General features: G+C 33.3%; 2 protein-coding genes across 2 annotated transcripts; one reads left to right on the top strand and one right to left on the bottom strand.

Annotated features, from left to right (window-relative positions):
• Positions 1–6,177: 6,177 nt before the first annotated feature.
• Positions 6,178–8,753, bottom strand: LOC104112578 (lignin-forming anionic peroxidase). Its single transcript, XM_009622542.4, has 4 exons — positions 8,484–8,753; positions 7,772–7,957; positions 7,292–7,457; positions 6,178–6,839 (listed from the first exon to the last, which is right to left on the bottom strand). The coding sequence occupies exons 1-4, from the start codon at positions 8,688–8,690 to the stop codon at positions 6,424–6,426; spliced, it is 975 nt and encodes a 324-aa protein (XP_009620837.1). The 5' UTR covers positions 8,691–8,753; the 3' UTR covers positions 6,178–6,423.
• A 3,992-nt stretch (positions 8,754–12,745) lies between these two features.
• On the top strand, positions 12,746–15,711 carry LOC104112579 (peroxidase N). Its single transcript, XM_009622543.3, has 4 exons — positions 12,746–13,003; positions 13,562–13,750; positions 14,164–14,329; positions 15,271–15,711. Exons 1-4 carry the CDS (start codon positions 12,788–12,790, stop codon positions 15,696–15,698), a joined length of 999 nt encoding a protein of 332 aa, XP_009620838.1. The 5' UTR covers positions 12,746–12,787; the 3' UTR covers positions 15,699–15,711.
• The last annotated feature ends 3,777 nt before the right edge of the window (positions 15,712–19,488 follow it).

Raw genomic sequence — 19,488 nt, 5'->3', positions numbered from 1 at the left:
TTTAATTTCCTTACTGGTGCCCAAGGTTATGGATTAATTCCTCGCAAGATAGAACAGAATAACTATTTTGTGATAGCGGCACTACAAATCACAGAACTTTAGCGAATTCAACAAACGGAGCAAATCACACTTGACACTTATATTTATTTGGAAAATAATGCAATAATGTAAAAAAGAGGGGAGAAGTTTTCAGATTTTCCATGTCTAAAAAATGAGGCCAAGCCTCTAAATTTATAGACAATGAAAGGGTGAGATGAAGAGGTACAATCTAAGAGGTGTCGATCTTCCATTTTCCATTCACACCTTTTAAAAAAAAAACCAACAGTAAGTACTATTCATCCTTAATCAGAGACTGGGGGTTCAAGTTCTGGATATGGCGTACGCAGAACCTTTTGTAAGCGGTATCGTATTTACATAAATAAATAAAAATAAATATTATTTGTTATCATTTTTCTACAAGTTGAAAGCCGTGGTCCAATGGTTTAGTTAGAATATTATTACAAAGAGAGGTGTAGTCAATTCTCCTTAGCCTCAAATTTGTAACAAAAATGTTTGCTCAAAGATCTTCAAAAAATAGAATATCTAGGTCCAAATTCGAACATACGACCTTTACAAGCCCAAATACAAGCTTGACCAGCGGACCAAGAAGTAGTATCAACTAAGAAGCGGTGTCGTTGCTATATCTTGCTTCATTTTTGCAGAATATTAGTATAAGTATTTAATATTTTTTCCGGCAAAGGATTCCACCTGTGTACATCCGCTCATGTTTCTCGGCGCGAATCCAAATTTAATTAGGCGAATGTGAGTATCAAATACCAATCGGAAACCAAAAGTAAAAAAAGGCTTCTTTGATAATGATGCTCGCGATAGGTATAGTCTCTACCTTCTGTATTCTATAAATAGCAACCTAAAGAGACCATCACATATTATGCACACATCGTTGATTCAATTAATCCAAATTCGTGCTGCGTTTACTAATAAAATTTTTCCGCTCTCGAACTCAAACTTGAGAACCTTTTAATTAAGAATGAGTGATCTCATTCATGTCACTACATTCCTAGATAGTCAGTTGATCTTCATATTATCAATTAAATGACAAGAAAAAGTATATGTACAAGAATTCTTGGGCGAGGCCTCACATACTACAAGGAAATTTCGAAAATCACAAATTAAGATGTAACTACGGAAAATATTGAAAATAGCGTCACAAAGCCATATATTCCACTATCAGTAATAATAACGTTGAGTTAAACTAGCCTAAAGATATTTAATTTGAAAATTATAACGACCCGTCCGATCGTTTTGAGTATTATAACCCCGTTCTTCAATTTACTGCTCAATTTATACTTTATAGTTGTTTTATGACTTACCGGATTAGTTGTTTCGGGTCCGAAAGGATTCCGGAGTGAAACGAGATACTTAGTCTCATAATTGAAAACTTAAGTTGAAAAGGTTGACAGGATATTGACTTATGTGTAAACGACCTAGGATTTGAATTAGGATGATTCTAATAGCTCCGTATGGTGATTTAAAATTAGGAACGTGTCCGAAAAATTATTTAGAGGTCCGTAGTGAAATTAGGCTTGAAATGGTCAAAGTTGAAATTTTGAGAAGTTTGACCGGGGGTTGACCTTTTGATATCGAGGTCGAAATCCGATTCTGAAAATTTGAATAGGTTTGTTATGTTATTTATGACTTGTGCGCAAAATTTGAGGTCAATCGGACGTGAATTAATAGGTTCTGGCGTCGTTTGTAAAAATTGGAAGTTTCAAAGTTCATTAGGCTTGGATTGGGGTATGATTCGTGGTTTCAGCGTTGTTTGATGTAATTTGATGCCTCGACTAAGTTCATATGATGTTTTAGGACTTGTTGGGATTTTTGGTTAAGGTCCCGGGAGTCTCGGGTGAGTTTCGAATGGTTAACAGTTTCTGCCATCTGATGCAATCGCACCTACGGAAATTGGCTCGCAGATGCGAGCTCACACAAGAGAGCCTGAAAAGCGCAGATGCGGACAAGGGGCTGTGAGGCAGTGGTTGCAGGTGCGAGGGAATTTTCGCACCTGCGTGATCGCAGATGCGGACGGATGGGCGCAGAAGCGAGTTCTCCGCAGAAGCGGAGCAAGCCTCGCAAATGCGAGCCCGCAGAAGCGGCTCCTAACTCGTAGAAACGGCTCCAATAAAAGATTTAGCAAACCGCAGAAGCGATTAATTTCTCGCACCTGCGAGACCGCAGAAGCGACTAAGTGAGTCACATGTGCGGAACCCCTGGACAATATACATTTCGAAGGAGTTCGAAGGTTTGCCATTTTTGGACCTTCAAGCACGGTTTTTGGGGAAATATTCAGAGAGAATTCAAGAAAAACTTGAGGTAAGTCACTTGTGATCATTTCTACTTCATAATATTGAATTATCATCGAATAATCCGACTAGATTACGTATTTTTTAGGAGGAAATCGGGGATTTGAACCTAGGGATTTAAAAATAAGATTCGAGGATGTGAAAGTCGAATTGATGTCAGAATTTAGTAAAATTAGTATGGTTGAATTCGTGGTTGAATGGGCTTTCGGATTTTGTAACTTTTATCGGGTTCCGAGATGTGGGCCCCACGGACGCTTTTTGAGTTAAATTTTGGATTTTATTGAAAAATTAGTATTTTCTTATGGGATTAATTCCAATAATTTGTATTGACTGAATCGAATTAATTGTGGCTAGATACGAGGCTTTGGAAGACCAATTTACGAGGCAAGGGCATAGCGGAGTAAGAAATTACGCGGTTTGAGGTAAGTAACACTTTTAAAATTGGTTTTGAGGGTATGAATCCCCGAATTGATGTTATATAAATTATTTGAAGGTGACGCACACGATAGTGATGAGCGTGTGGACGTGCACCATTGAAATTGTAACTTGAATTAATTTTATGAAGTCGTAAAAATTAAAGAATCATGTGTATTATCTGAATGTACGTGTTAGAGAAATTGAGTCGAGGCTCTTAATAAAGATCGTGTTTAGGCTACGTGCCGATATGTTGGGACCAATATGGTCGTGTTGCTGTTAAATTAAACGTTTTAAAAATATACATTTTATACTCAGTCATATTCATCAATTGTGAGGATATTTATGGATCGAGCTGCGCGCCGCAGCAAGCCATATTGGCTTTATATATATTATTATTATTATATGAATCGAGCTGCGTGCCGCAGCAGGCCTTATATGCTTTATTGTTACTATTGGATCGGACTGCACGCCGCAGTAGGCCATATCGGCTTTATATAGCGCTTGAGCTGAAGGAGCCTCTCCGGAGTTCGTACACACTCCCTGTGAGTGTAGATGATTATATATTCGGGATGGACTTCCCAGGGCATGGACTTGCCTTATTTATATTGTGATGCATTTTTTCTGGACATGGATCTTGTCCGTAACATTTACATTTGGGGATAAATTACCTCAAGGCTGGATTGGCCTCATACGGTACTGAATGACTGACTGTCAGTCGATGTGTATATATATACGGGATGGAATATTTCCGGGCTGAATTGGCCATAAACAGTACCGAGTGACTGAATGATTTGTGACCAATATTTACATGAGGTTGTTCTACTGAGATGGCATATTCCTCATATCATGCAGTATTGATCTATTTCACTTGTACTGAGTTTAACTCTTGAACTTGAAAGCATGCCTACATTTTTGTACCACTATTTATACTAGATTGTACCTGCGGAGCTCGTCACTACTTTCAGCCCAGAGGTTAGTCTTGTTATTTATTGAGTTGGTTGTACTCATACTACACTATGCACCGTGTGTGCAGATCCAGGTGCTCCCGAATACGGTGACTGCTCGATTTCAGAGTTATTTCTGTTGGAGACTATCAAGGTAGCTGCTTGACGTCCGCAGATTTGATTCCCTTCCTGTTTAGTTATTGTAGTGTTCTATATTTTCAAACAGTAATTTTATCAGTTAGACTTTGTATTTATTTAGATGCTCATGTACTGAGTGACACCGAATTTTGGGAGTGATTATAACTGTATTGTGAGATTTCTTCCGTTGAATTTAAATATTATATTTTCAAACTTAAAAGATATGGTGGTTTATTGAGATTGTTTTGCCTAGTATTGAGATAGGCGCCATCACAACATGTGAGATTTTGGATCGTAACAAAAATAAAAGGATACTAAATTTGAAAATCAGCCTATGCATGTCCATAAAATTGAGATATAATCAAGGAAAGAAATATTGAAAAGTGGCTTCACAAAGTTAGATATTCCATTATCTAATCAGGATTATATATAATAGTGCTTGTGGAAAACTTGCCTTTGAAGAAAAGTAGCAGTACATCATTTGAAGAATCTCCAACACATTTTGGGCAAAGAAACAATTAACTAAGGGTCGTTTGGTAGGAGGTATTAGAAAAAATAATATAAGTATTAGCTTTGTGCATTACTAATATCTTGTTTGGTATATTTTTTTAACCTATGTATAACTAATACTTGCATTAGTTATACATCATACTTGGTATTAGCCTATGTATAAATAATGCATAAAAAACCATGACATTAGTAATACCAAGGCTATTAATGCAATGCATTAATATGGTTAAAGATAAAATTATTCTTAAAGTCCCTTAAAGTTAGAGAATATGGAGGGCATTTTTGTAAATAATTATTTTTCTTAAAAATTATGCAATGCATTATAATTTTTAATACACCACACCAAACAGTTTATAAGAAATAATATCTGCATAACTAATGCTTGTATTACTAACCCATGCATTACTAATCCCTGCATTACTAATACACTGTATTTTGCACTATTCTTATACACCCTACCAAACGACCCCCAAGTTAGAAAAGGGAGGACAAATTGCTTGAAATATAAAAAATCTAGAGATGTGATCCAGGAGAAAAGGACTAGTAAGACTCCGAACTCAGAAAAAACGTTTGTGGAAATCAGCATTTTCATGAGAGAAAGTTCATACAAAAAAACAAAAAAAAGGCGGCCCGGTGCACAAAGCTCCCACTATGCGCGAGTTTGGGGAAGAGCCGGACCACAAGGGTCTATTGTACGCAATTTTACCCTGCATTTCTGCAAGAAGCTATTTCCACAGCTTAGAACCCGTGACTTCCTGATCATATGACAATAATTTTACCAGTTACGCTAAGGCTCCCCTTAAAAAAAAAAAAAGAGGAGGTATCAAATTAAAGAAGTGTATGAGTAATAGTTTATATTGCACGCATTAACTAATAATAAAAAAAGTTAAGTTATATACCTCGGCAGTGTAATTAATAAACTTTTTTTACTTATAGAATCAGTTTTATTTTCAAGATTACATATCTTACATTTTAAGGAAGCTTATCTCTAGGTATCGAAGTAACAATAACAAATGTAAAACATTTATTACACATATAATTCAAACTCTATTCAAATCCTTGTATAATGAGGAGTCTCGACAAGAACTCTTGGACGTGTAGTCTTGTCATTTGATTGATGATCCACCTATTAGGAAGATTCTATTTTATATATAATTATTTGGTGTTCGAGAATTTGACTAATTTGAATTTATATCGTAAAAAGTAAATCAACTATCATATGCGCTTTTAGGGCTTATACCAAAGAGGACTCCATTTAGTACCTTGATCCTAATATCAATACTTCTGAACCTATTTTATTCTAACTTTGGTAATTCTAGTAGTAATTCAGATTTAACTTATTATATATACCGACAATATAAAAGTTGAGTTTTTACCCTCTCAACGTGCTTTTACCGTTATTTAACAATGTTAGTGTATTTTTATCCGGTGAATCAGGTTATTTACCATCTTTTGTAAGTTACAAATGCAAGTTTGTTAATAGAAAGTAACTTGTAATTGATTTTCAAATAATTTGATAGCTTTAACTTTTCTTTTTTACTGCGAGTGTAAAATTTCTAAAAATGACCCATGTTGAACACGTTCTCATCACATGATCAGTGATGTAACTGTGGATATTTTAGTGATGATTTGGATTTAGCTTATTATAATATTTTTTTACATTATTAATATATTTTAATCCGTTGTAAAAAACTACTCATTTACTATCTTCTGTAAGTTACTGATACTGTAAAATAAAACTTGTAATTGATTTTTAAAACAATCGGATAGTGTAACAGAAGTAAACAAGAATAACTGAAACATATACTCCAAAAAGAAAGAGATGGATAAAATTTTTAATTATTGGAATTGCTATTTCAGCATAACATCCTTATTGGAATTGCCATTTCAGCACATATTACATTTACATAGAACTAAATAAGCGACAAAAAGAACAAAAATTACAACTCAAGACATCAAACTTCTGACAATCTTTCTTTAGGACATGATTAAACAACACAAGAACATGCAGTAATTAAAGCACTCTTGATAATTAATCTGCTTGATTAATTAATTAATTAATTAACCCTCTTGCAATCTGTCCTAATTTCTCCATTAGTACCAGTTAATGGACTTATATTACCCAATTTAATCATAGAGCTAACAAAATCATCAAAAAACTGAGTTTGGCTACCAGCATAACGATTAACTATAGCAATTGTAGCAGATCCAGATGTTGAAAACAACTCTTGATCAGTTTGAAGAAGCCCTTGATTATTTTGAAGGTTTGTGAAATAGTCATTATCAAAGTCATTAGGAGTTGATATATCAAGATTTGTAAAAGTATTGCCATTATTTCCACCTTGAGGACAAATTCCTTGTAATGTTTGTAAAAATGTAGCGTCTACGGTAGGATCAGGGTTACCACTGCCACTGAAGTTAAAGAGACGTTGTTCAAAAGTACCACATCTTGCTCTTCCAAATGTATGTGCACCTACACATTCAGAACGCGTTTAAGTTTTATGCATTAACATAATGAAAAATAGTTATACAATCAGATTACTTAAGAGATAACTGCATGTAATTTTTGTATAGTAATAATACTTAATTATCAACCTAGTACAAATGGTAAGTACTAACTTGCTAGAACATGTTAAATCTTTACCCTTAGAGAGAATGTTGTTAACGTGAAATCAATCAAATACGTTTCAATCTCAAATTAACTCCTATATAATGACAGGTAAGTTTTTTTTTTACATAACTAAGTCATTAAAATATAATTACACGCACTGTCTATAAAAAGTGAGACTAGTAACCTGTAAAATAAGACGTATTACCTATTATAACAAATATTTTTTTCTTTTTTGATCAAGTTTATGGCTAACACACCTATGTTGAGTGCTTTTCAACAGATTAAAATATACTGATAGTGTGAAAATTCTTTACCTGATAGAGCAACAAGATCAGTTAAATCCATTCCCTTGTTGGTGAATTGTGGTGTCATTACAGCAAGGGTTTCAAAGGGGCTGGGGATATCACTATTAGCTCCAGATCGGTTTGCTGTTAAGCTGTCTCTTCTGCCAAAAAGTACTTGCCATGACGGACCTCCCGCCTGAAGATTTACTATCACAGATTAAACTATACTGATATTATAAATAATTTTTATACTGTCAGTGTATATATTACATAAATCAGTAATAATTCCATTCCCTTTGAAAATTTTAAGTGGTAGTTCTTGCAAATGTGCCAAGATGACTTTGACTTTGTTTTCAAAATTTTCAGGCTAATCTTGAAACTAAATCATTTAACTAATATAGTTAAAAAAGACTTTCAAAAATAGAAAAAAATGGAGAAAATCAATGAGCAAGACTTTTTTAAAAAAATATTTTTTGGAAATTGGAATGTCTCATTTAATTTGTATCTTACCAAGGCAACTCCAATTTCAGATGCAAGGGCTAAAATATCTGCACAAGATACAACACCAGGGCATACATTCTCTAATGCAGTTTTAATATCATCAACAATATCAAATCCTCCTGCACCTACATTAGGAGCTGCATCTTTTTCAGTTTGAGTCCCATCTGTGTCTAATAAAATGGATCCATCACAACCCTGTGCAAATATATATATACGGTTAACTTCACGTTTGGTCACTGAACTTTTTCTCCGTACAATAACAGTAAAGTCACAAAATTAATCATAGTAAGATTACTGAATTTTATCCGCTATAGCAGTAATGTCAAACAATTATTCTGACGCGTTAAAATAACTTAATTTTACTCATTTTAACGATAAAATCACAGAGCTATTTTTATCACATCAAAGTAAGTGAACTTGACTTACTATCATAGTAAATTATACTCGCCACTAGAACAGTAAAAATGGTAACTGACTTACAATCATGCACATGTTAAACTGCACTGACATAGTAAAAGATCTTTACATCTGTCACTATATATAAGTATAAATAGTAAGTATAATCTACAATCATGCACATGTTAAATTGTACTGATATGATAAAAGATCTTTATACTGTCAGTATATATAACTTATGTCCGTAACGTGATATAATGCTTTAAGACTCGGATAGATTTTCATGAAAACACAGGTTAAAAAGGTTCAAGGGTCGGGTTATTACATTGACAAAGCAATCGTGGAAATGAAGACGAATAATTTTAGCACCAGCTCGAGCATCAGTACGTTGCCTTTGATCCATAACACCACGTACAATACTTGTAACATTAGGACAAGTGCTATCGTAAAATGTTGCACTTAATTGAGCATTTGATGCTGCAAAAATTGCAACCAAGAAAAGAATTGTACCAACAAATCTTAAAAAAGACATGATTGTCAACTTTTTTAGTTTCTTGTTTTCAAGAATACTCAAGAAAGTTGCTACTATATATTTTTAGAGAGTCATTTTAGGTCGCTATTTATAGAATATAAGAAGTGGAGTAGAGATTCAGTTGATTAGAGACTATTGAGAGTAATATCATTATCAAAGTAATTACTATGGAACAAATAGGGAGATAGGCAAATATTAGCCGCCAGTCATTATTTAATTTTAAGAAAACGAGTGAAGAAAATTATTTGTATCTTTCTTTTCAAGATAGTTAGAGAATTTTCAATTTGTGCATTTAATAATATCTATAAGACTGGGCAATGGACGTCTAGTCCAAATCTATAATTGATCAACTCGTAGGATTTTAATTGGCTCCAACTTGTTAAGTGGGGAGACGATTTCTATACAAACAGAGAGTAGAATAAATTTTTGATTAAGAGATGTGTTTTCAAGAGAAAAAGAAAATTATCCACGTGTTGTCTATGTTATATATTGTCAGTAGAAAATAATTATGTAATGTCTAAATATTTTAAATTTTGATAGATAAATATCTAAATGAGAAATATGAAATAAGATATAAGAAAATGGTTATTCAGGAGGAACTATGATTGATTATGAAAATCACTACTAAAATAGTTTCAAAATGTTTTAGATTATTTACTATGGAGATTGTATATTGGATATACAAGAATAATATATTGGAGAAAGAATAGTGAACATTTGAGGGACATATACTCGATATTGTAGATTACGATAGCATAGTTATGTTATCTAAATTGTGAGGTAGATTCAACATTTGAAGTTTATAAGATTCTATAATGACCTCAATTTAATATACAATAACAATTTGGCTCGCGGTAAGTTATTTACATATATTTAGTTCGTTTCTTATACATATGTCGAATTTGGATAAAAATTCTAAATTCATGTAAACCCATATATTACACGATGGATCCGTCCATGTACATATGTATTAAAATTCGAAAGATTAGGAGATGAATATATGTAAATTCTGATTTAGCTTCATATGATTTTAAGTGAACAAGTCAAATTTAGCTTTGACTAAACAACATGATTAAGACAAGATAAATTCGATTGGATTTTACAACAATGTCAATTAAGTTCAGACTTAAGTTTACTCCAAGTTTACTTGCCTCACCTAATCATGAATTGGATGAATAATGTACACATCATTATAAGGAATTACAATCACAACAACAGTAAGAAGTATTTAAGAAAATTGGCCAACAACTTATTTTCGTGAAAGCTCTGTCTTTGAAAAAAAATCAAATGCACGTGTAGGCCTACAACTATGAACGATTTTTTCTTTTTGCTAGGCCCAAGAATTGAAGTGACTGTCGAATAATGTCTATCGAAAACAAATAAAAAGAGACTAAAAAACTTGTCACTTTGCAGCTAAATTATTTTCGTGTCATTTTTTCTTCTTTCGAGAGCTTAATTTATCCTCAATTAGTGTAGTGAAAAGATCGTTGGACGGTCGGAAAAGCTTTATTATACAAAATATTCTTTCTTTATATTTCTTTTCTTCAACTATAATATCATCACCAGTCATATCTTCACTTCCTCTAGTAGATATGAGAGTAACGTAATAAACATGGTATATGACAATCTTGATTGAAAAAAATACATCTCTTTGGGTATAGTACGATGTGCTATAAGAATTTTACTAATGATAGCAAAAATCCCATTCGAGAAATTTAAGAAGAGTGACATTGTCAAATGAGGAAGCTGAGACTAGGAAGGAGTCATAAGTTTTTTTTATTATTGTGTGAATTATGAAGAAGTCATGATATTCCTTTTTATCTGCATGGCTGACTTTAAGGTATTTCAAAAATTAAGATACTGCACAGAAGTTTCTTACTAAAGTCACTTCACAGCAGCATTAACAGACTTCTTTATACTTTGAAATTCATATATTAAATATATATAAAATTGTTGTTATAAAATTTAAAATCCATAATATTCAAATCATCCGCACACATTATTGGACTTTGTATCCAATTAAAGAGCAGAATATTACATTGTGGAATAACATGTGCGACTAGATATGAAGAATTTGAAGATGTTTAAATTTCCTTTTTCCCCTCTTCTTTTTTATTTTCTTTTGACGGCTTCATATTTAATGAGTAGATTGTCTTAGTTTGCTAATTGAGGGTCCATTTTTGTATTTATTTTCAGGGTTAAATCATTCAATCCGACTTGAATCATTTACGTATGTAAAAAATATATTTACAAAAATTTGACACTGGACCTTAAACTATTGTATGCAAGTTCCAATATTACTTTTACAAAATAAACAAAAGAATGTTCTAAATAATTAACAAAACATTTTCATTTCACTCTTCAAATATAACATTTGGAAACCTACTTAGACGAAGGGATTATAAATATTTGGATAATGAGCTTCACAATGGAGTATTAGTTAAAAAATTCCTTCCTCTCTTTAGTCATTACGCAAAGTATTACTACTCTTTTACCAGTAAGATATCAAACATTTCCTTCCTATTTTAGTTTAAACTATTAAACTAATCAAATTCTTTCCTATTTTGGTTTAAAATATTATCTTTAGTTTCTAAGCAAAACATTAATTCGTTACACCTATAAACATACCACATCCTTCACCATAGGCAGAGGCGGATCCAGGATTTATAGTTAATGAGTTTCTACAACAATCTCAAATTAATATACAATTGTTTATGGGTTCACAATATAATAATTGTAGATATTTAATGAATTTCTTAGTATATATACATGGTATGAACAAAAACTATTAAATTTCGGTGAACCCTTTCTTCGTGCTCTGGATCCGCTCCTGACCATAGGGTATAGTCGAACTGAACTCCTTGATTCTAAGGTGGGTGATAAGCAATATACAAATTCGGGCTGCTAATTTAACAGGCTCAGCAGGTCTGGGCTTGATATTGAAAGTATTGTGGGCTGTATTAGATATAATGGGCCCTCCATATACATTCATGTTAATATGGAAACATGGGCCCTTATAAGTTTGAATCCCATTCTCTCAATATTTTCGAAAAATTACGTGGCGTATCTCCAATGGGATTGGTCTTAGTTAAATGTCTCCATAATTAGCGGTATTTAATAAATGGACTCCGTCTCTTTGCCCATCCAACTCCCTCTCTATCTCTTTTTCTTCACCAAAAATATCATAATTATTCAATTTTAAAGTAAATAAAGCGTAAACTCTACGATAGAGAAATATACTTAAAGAGTTGCGCGGTCCAAAGGTTATTTATCAAAATATATTTTTAAATGGGGATAATATTTAAAGACCATCCCTTATATGGTCATTCCTGTCAATATCTAATGTTGTTCCTACTCAACCGCTTAAATTAAAAATAGTAGGTGCATGTAAAATATATGTACAATTAATATATGTATATATAATCAATATATAATTTATGTATACCAACTAAAAATCGTAAACACTGAATTCAACTTGCTATTTGTTTTAAAGATCTTATGGTAATAAACAAGAAAGCCTACGTATTAGCAGTATGAAAAAAAACAAAAAAAAAAAGATAGGAAAAAAGTCAACGTTTTTGTGTAATGGTTTTAGATGATGCAAGGTTTCCAGCTAGTTGATAAAAGAAGCACATTCAACTATTGTAGTATAACATAGGAGGTTAAAGATAATAATCATGCTCTCAACGTAATTAAGCACTAATACCATAGAGAACTAAAAATTAAGGATGTTGGAACAGTTATTTTATTATGCACTAAGTGAGAATCAAATTTAATAATCCCTCTAAGGCTATCAAAACAGCTCTAGATTCATGAACATATAATCTGATAAGTTCTAAACCTCCATTACCATAACCATGCAATATTAAAACTTTCATCTCCTAACTTTCCACAGTGATTAGCATTATAGGAAATGGTTGTAGATTTTAAGTTTGATACAAAAACCCTAAAATGGAGCCGCCGTACATCACACCACTTAGTTCATAATTGAATTTTATATTTGTTAATCATCTCTTAATCATGATTATAAATTAGGGTTCGAGTTCGTTAACATATATTCACATCATCTTAAGATAAAAATCCAGTATCGCTAAACCATGAAGAAATCTTGCAACTTTCTTTTCTATTCTCAAGTTTTAATTCTCTTGATCTTGTTTGTAGCTGTGAATTCTCAGCTAACAACTGATTTCTACTCTAAAACATGTCCAAATGTCCTTAAGGTTGTACGTAAAGAAGTTCAGAATGCAATCAAGAATGAAATGAGAATGGCTGCTTCTTTGCTTCGTCTTCATTTCCACGATTGCTTCGTCAGTGTAAGTTTTTATTACCTTTTTTTATGAATTTTTCATCCAGTTAAACTTCCAAAGTTGTACTTATTAAGTTTTAAGTTTAAAAAAAAAAGACCTAAAAGTGTGCCAAAAAGGATAATATTGTGTTTGCATGCACACTAATGTCTTTACAACCGGTTTTATTTCATTTTTCTATTATTGGCTTAAAAACTATTTTGTTATCTCAATCGCCGGTGCTTTTTATCTGTCGTTTAAAGTATTGATATGCTCACCTTTTTGGAGTATAAGAGTAAAATTGTAAATAAAACTACTGGTTTCTTGACTTTCTAAAGCGACAAAAAATGTTTTAGAACTTTCTTTTGGCTAAATTGACACACACACACACTAGTTCCTCTAGCTAGTTTCTCATGCACTAGTTCCTCTAGCTAGTTGTAAGTTCTCTTATTTGTTTTTAATTGGGGTCCCTAATCTTCTTTGTCTAATATTGTAATTTAGAGTTCATAATTTGTAGGTTAACCTTAGCTTTACAAAGAAAGGTTAGAACTGATTAAGATATATCATTTAAAATTTTTTGATTTATAGGGTTGTGATGCATCAGTATTATTGGATGGAAATAGTACGACAAGTGAGAAGTTCACACCAGCCAACTTGAACTCAGCAAGAGGTTTTGAAGTCATAGACAATATTAAAACTGCTGTCGAAAATGCATGCGGTGGAGTTGTTTCTTGTGCAGATATATTAGCTATTGCTGCAAGAGATTCAGTTCTACTGGTAAGATCCTAAATCCTAATCTATGTTGCTCGGACACTTAAAAATGTCATCGGCAGTGACGTTGTGTGTCAGTTTTTTCAAAAGTAGTGTATTTTTGGATCCTATACGGGTGCGTTAGGAGTTTTAGATGAATCCGAGCAATATAGATCCATACATTCTTTAATACGATAAAAACTGGATTTTTATATATCAGTGTATTTTAACTTGCTACCACATATAATCTGTCTTTATTTTTGAGATTAATAATATCACCTTTTATAGATGGTTACATATAATTATTTTTGGGTTATCTTTAGATTGATTCATATCCATATGTTGATTTTCAAAATGAAGAAATATAGGGGACATGTTGCCATACTTCATTAATTATTTTAAGAAATTAATACAAATTTATTTATTTATTTTTTGCTCAGAGTGGAGGGCCATTTTGGAAGGTGTTATTAGGGAGAAGAGATGGATTAGCTGCTAATATTTCTGGATCAAATACTGCACTTCCAGCACCATTTGACCCTCTCAATACAATCATTTCCAAGTTCGAAGCTGTTGGATTAAATGTAACAGATGTTGTGAGCCTATCAGGTAAATACACATATGGTAACTATTAGTTAAGCTATATCTATATGGATTTAACTTATATACTAACATCTTAAATAATTAATTTTTACACTAATAATGAACCTAACCTTTTATAACATGTAACCATTCTTATTTTCTAGCTTGCTAATCCCATTTTCTGTAGACCAAATCTTTTTAAGTGACCTGATAATGTATACATCTATAAACTAATAGTGTAAAAGAACTTTAGGCAATCAGGTCATCTAACAAATACACGTATACTACTTATAATAAGTGGAACTAGATATATATTTGAAAAATAAAACAAACAACATATTTTTTTATTTAATCCATCCACCCAGGCTTTCATCTCCTGTGGTGGTGGTGGTGGTGGTGGTGGGGAAACAACATGTTAATGATAAGTTAAAACTTTTACAGACTGTACATAAATTAAATCCTTTTATAAAACATAACTACTCATAATAATAATAGATATTGTAAAAAAACTTTAGGCAATCAGGTCATTTATCAGATACATGTAACTACTCATAATAAGTGAAACTAGATTTATACTTGGAAAATAAAACAAACAACATATTAACGACAAGTTAATTTGAGACGGAGGAAGTATCTTAGCTTGCTAATTCAATTTTTTGTAGACGGGCTTGTAGTTATCTTTTTAAGTTACATGATGATGTATACATCTATAAATTAATAGTGTAAAATATTTTTTGGGCAATCAGGTCATCTAAAAGATACATGTAACTATTCATAATAAGCGGAACTAGATTTATACTTAGAAAATAAAACAAACAACATGTTAACGACAAGTTAAAACTTTTATACACGACTGTCAGTGTACATAAATTAAATCCTTTTATAAAAGATAATGGTAGATGGTCATTAATTAAACTTTATGCAAGGTTTTCACTAACCCTTTTGAGTGTTTGAATATATATATGTAGGTGCTCATACAATTGGATTAGCAAAGTGTGCAACCTTTGACAACAGATTAAGAAATTTCAGTGGCACAGGTGCACCAGACACAACTCTAGACACAACTTTAGTGAGTGAACTGCAAAATTTGTGTCCATTGACAAGTGATGGAAACAACACAGCCCCTCTTGATAGGAATTCCACAGACTTATTTGACAATCATTATTTCAAGAATTTAATCAATGGAAGAGGTCTTCTTGAATCAGATCAAGTCTTGTTCTCTAGTGATGATGCTATACAAACAACTAAAACATTAGTTGAAACTTATAGTAATAGCTCTCAGTTTTTCTTTAGTGACTTTGTTAATTCTATGATTAAGATGGGAAATATTAGCCCTCTAGTTGGATCAGATGGTGAAATAAGAAAGAATTGTAGGGTCGTTAATTCGAATAATTAGTGACTTTCGGAAACAGCTTCTCTACTCCCTCGGAGTAGGAATAAGATTTGCGGACACACTACCTTCCCCAAACCCCACTAGTAGGATTTTATTGGGTCGTCGTTGTTGTAGTAGTAGTAAATCTCCCATCAGCCTGAGTGTTGGTTTGATTAAGAAAAAATAGTTAGTACGTAGTATAAGTTGTTGTACTATGATTTCTTGCCTGTGGGGAAAATATAATTATCTACTTTGTGAAAAAATTGTATCTAACTTTTTTCTCTCTTTATATATATACTGTTGCGAAAGATCGTGAGTTAACTAATATACAATTATACATAAAGTAAATAGGGAAGAAAAAATAACACAAGCATTTAAACCCAATCCTCGAGCATAAACAGAGAGTTTTCCACGATGAATTTTATGAATGATACCCCATACTTCAAATTAACTATAATTGCACCAAAGTTCATCAAAAAAGGCATGCATGCTCACAGAACAAAAGGATGCATTGGTTTAGTTCTCAAATCAGTGATTTTGTCACGACCCGAAATTCTCACTTTCGGACCGTGATGACGCCTAATATTTTACTTGTTAGGCAAGCCAATATTAGAGTAATATTAACTAATTTTTAAATAATTTTTAAATTATTAATAATCAAAGAAACAAATGCGGAAGCAAAGTTTGAAATATAGTGAAATAACCCATAAAAATAACGGTGTCTAAATACCATCCCAGAACTGGTGTCACAAGTGCACGAGCTTCTAGAATAATTACAAATAAAGATCTAAATAAAATAAAACTGTCTGAAAATAAACACACAGCTAAAGTCAAATAAATGGGGACTTCAGAACTGCGGACGCCATGCAGTTACACCTCAAGTCTCCTCTGGTAGCTGAAATCCGAGCAAGTCTATGGTACGCTGCTAGGACCAACTCCAAAATCTGCACAAGAAGTGCAGAGTGTAGTATCAGTACAACCGATCCCATATACTGGTAAGTACTGAGCCTAACCTCGACGAAGTAGTGATGAGGCTAAGGCGGGTCACTTACATTACATGTATATAATATTAGTAACAATAACAATAATAAAAATAAATCAGGTAACTCATTTATAATGATTGAAGACAACTCACTAGTTATAACAAATTATCATTTCCATCAATTCTGTTGTAGCGTGCAACCCGCTCTCACAATATATTCACATTCAATTCTGTTGCAGCGTGCAACCCGCTCTCACAATATATTCACATTCGGTTCTGTTGCGGCGTGCGCTCCTCCAATATATTCATTTTAATCAAGTCTGTTACGGCGTGCAACCTGATCCACCAATATATATATGTATGTCGACTTTTAAATAAGTCTGTTGCGGCGTGCAACCCGATCCTCCAATATGGACTTTTAATAAGTTTGTTGCGGTGTGCAACCCGATCCTCCAATATGGACTTTTTAATAAGTCTGTTGCGGCGTGTAACCCGATCCTCCAATATATTCATTTCAATCAATTCTATTGCGGCGTGCAACCCGCTCCTCCAGTATATTCATTTACCAATTCTTATAGAAGGAATTTCCCAAATAAATGCAACAATTATTATGAAATTATAAAACAACAAGCATACAATAATTATGATTTAATCATGAAATAGACAATGTCAAAAAACAAATTATTATAGAAATCAGGGTGAAAATAGGCAGTTTAATATTTAATATGCTAAATGTCAAATAACAATTAAGACACATAATTCAAGTAGCATGTAACAATTAAATGCAGGAATTCAAGAATTTATATTTGGCAAAGAATAGGAGAGAAATAATTATTATAATAACTAATTCATGATTTAAAATAATTTATGATTTTTTTCAAGTAATTATGCAAACAATTAATTTGACGACGTATAGACACTCGTCACCTCGCCTATACATCGTTCACATGCATTTCACATAACAAATAATTTAAGGGTTCTATTCTCTCAAGTCAAGGTTAACCACGATACTTACCTCGCTTTGCAAATTCCAATCAATTACTCAACCACGGCTTTTCCTTTTAAATTTGTCTCCAAAAGCTTCAAATCTATTCACAAACAATTCAATATACTCAATACGAATCATAGGAATTAATTCCATATGAATTTACTAATTTTTCGGATAAAATATAAAATTTATTAAAATATTCAGCAATGGAACCCACGTCTCAAATCTCGAAAAAACTTACGAAATTCGAACACCCATTCCGAGACGAGTCCAACCATACAATAATTATCCAATTCCGATGTCAAATGGGCCTTCAAATCTTAAATTTTTGTTTTTAGAAGATTTTATAAAAATCTGATTTTTCTTCCATAAATTCACGGATTCATGATATAAATGAGTATGAAATCATGAAATATAATCAATATAAGATAATAAACACTTACCCCAATGTTTTCCCGTAAAAATTGCCCAAAAATCGCCTTACCCGAGCTCAAAAATGAAAAAGAGTTGAAAATGGGTCGAAGCCCCATTTCCACAACTTAAGTTCTGTTTTTGGGATTTTTACCCTTCGCGAACGCGGCCAATGCCTCGAGTTCGCGAAGCACAAATTTGTGCTGTCCAATTTTACTCTTAGCGAACGCGAGGGCTATCTCGCGAACGCGATGCTTGCCTGGCTTGGCCTTCGCGAACGCGAGATGCCATTCGCGAACGCGAAGGCTAAGTTTTCCTGGCCAACCTCTTTCCCTTCGCGAACGCGAAGCTTTGAACCTCAAGCCTTCGCGAACGCGGTTACTATGTCGCGAACGCGAAGCAAAAAACATGCCAGCCCCAATATTCTCTTCGCGTTCGCGAGAGTACCTTCGCGAACGTGAAGAAAAACACACCAGAAGCCTGAAGTCTGCAGGAAACCAGATTTCCTAAGTCCGAAATCGTCCCGTAGCCTATCAGAAACTCACCCGAGTCCTCGGGGCTCCAAACCAAACTTGCACACAAGTCCTAAAATATCATACGAACTTGCTCGCGTGATCAAATTGCCAAACTAACACCTAGAACTATGAATCAGACACCAAATCAAAGAAAATTTTCAAAAAAACTTTAAAACCTTTATTTTGACAACCGGACGTCCGAATCACGTCAAATCAACTCTGATTCTCACCAAATTCGGCAGACAAGTCATAAATATTATAGTTGATCTACCTTGGAATCCGGAACCAAAATACGGACCCGAGGTCAATAAATCCAACATCAATAATTTCTTAAAAATCATTAAGCTTTCAAGCTTTTAATTTTTTATCAAAATTCCATATCTCGAGTTAGGGACCTCGGAATTCGATTCCGGGCATACGCCCAGATCCCAAATCACGATACGGACCTACCGGAATTGTCAAAATATGAATCCGGGTCCGTTTGCTCAAAATGTTGACCAAAGTCAACTTAGTTGAGTTTTAAAGCTCTATTTCACATTTTAATCTATTGTTTACATGAAAACTTTCCGAAAAATTGAACGGACAATGCACGCAAGTCGAGGAATGATAAATGATGCTTTTTGAGGTCTTAGAATACAGAATTACTTATTAAATTTAAAGATGATATTTTGGGTCATCACATTCTCCTCCTCTAAAACAAACGTTCGTCCTCGAACGGAGTTAGAAAAAGTACCTGAGCTGGAGAAAAGGTGTGGATATTTACTCCGCATGTACGACTCGGACTCCCAGGTAGATACCTCTACCGGCTGACCTCTCCATTGCACCCGAACTGAAGGATAACTCTTAGACCTCAACTGTCGGACCTGCCGGGCTGGAATAGCCACCGGCTCCTCCCCGTAAGTCAAATCTTTGTCCAAT

Source organism: Nicotiana tomentosiformis, chromosome 11 (assembly GCF_000390325.3).
Source record: "Nicotiana tomentosiformis chromosome 11, ASM39032v3, whole genome shotgun sequence".
Classification (NCBI taxonomy): domain Eukaryota; kingdom Viridiplantae; phylum Streptophyta; class Magnoliopsida; order Solanales; family Solanaceae; genus Nicotiana; species Nicotiana tomentosiformis.
This window is presented reverse-complemented; position numbering and strand designations above follow the sequence as displayed.

Bases quoted from the DNA above. Each gene is read 5' to 3' on its own strand.
- LOC104112578 (XM_009622542.4), bottom strand. From the start codon at position 8,690: ATGTCTTTTTTAAGATTTGTTGGTACAATTCTTTTCTTGGTTGCAATT. The intron at 7,458-7,771 runs GTAAGATACAAA...GTAAATCTTCAG, and splicing joins CTGAAATTGGAGTTGCCTTG to GCGGGAGGTCCGTCATGGCA. The intron at 6,840-7,291 runs GTAAAGAATTTT...CTGAATGTGTAG, and splicing joins TGATCTTGTTGCTCTATCAG to GTGCACATACATTTGGAAGA.
- LOC104112579 (XM_009622543.3), top strand. From the start codon at position 12,788: ATGAAGAAATCTTGCAACTTTCTTTTCTATTCTCAAGTTTTAATTCTC. The intron at 13,004-13,561 runs GTAAGTTTTTAT...TTTGATTTATAG, and splicing joins TCCACGATTGCTTCGTCAGT to GGTTGTGATGCATCAGTATT. The intron at 13,751-14,163 runs GTAAGATCCTAA...TTTTTTGCTCAG, and splicing joins CAAGAGATTCAGTTCTACTG to AGTGGAGGGCCATTTTGGAA.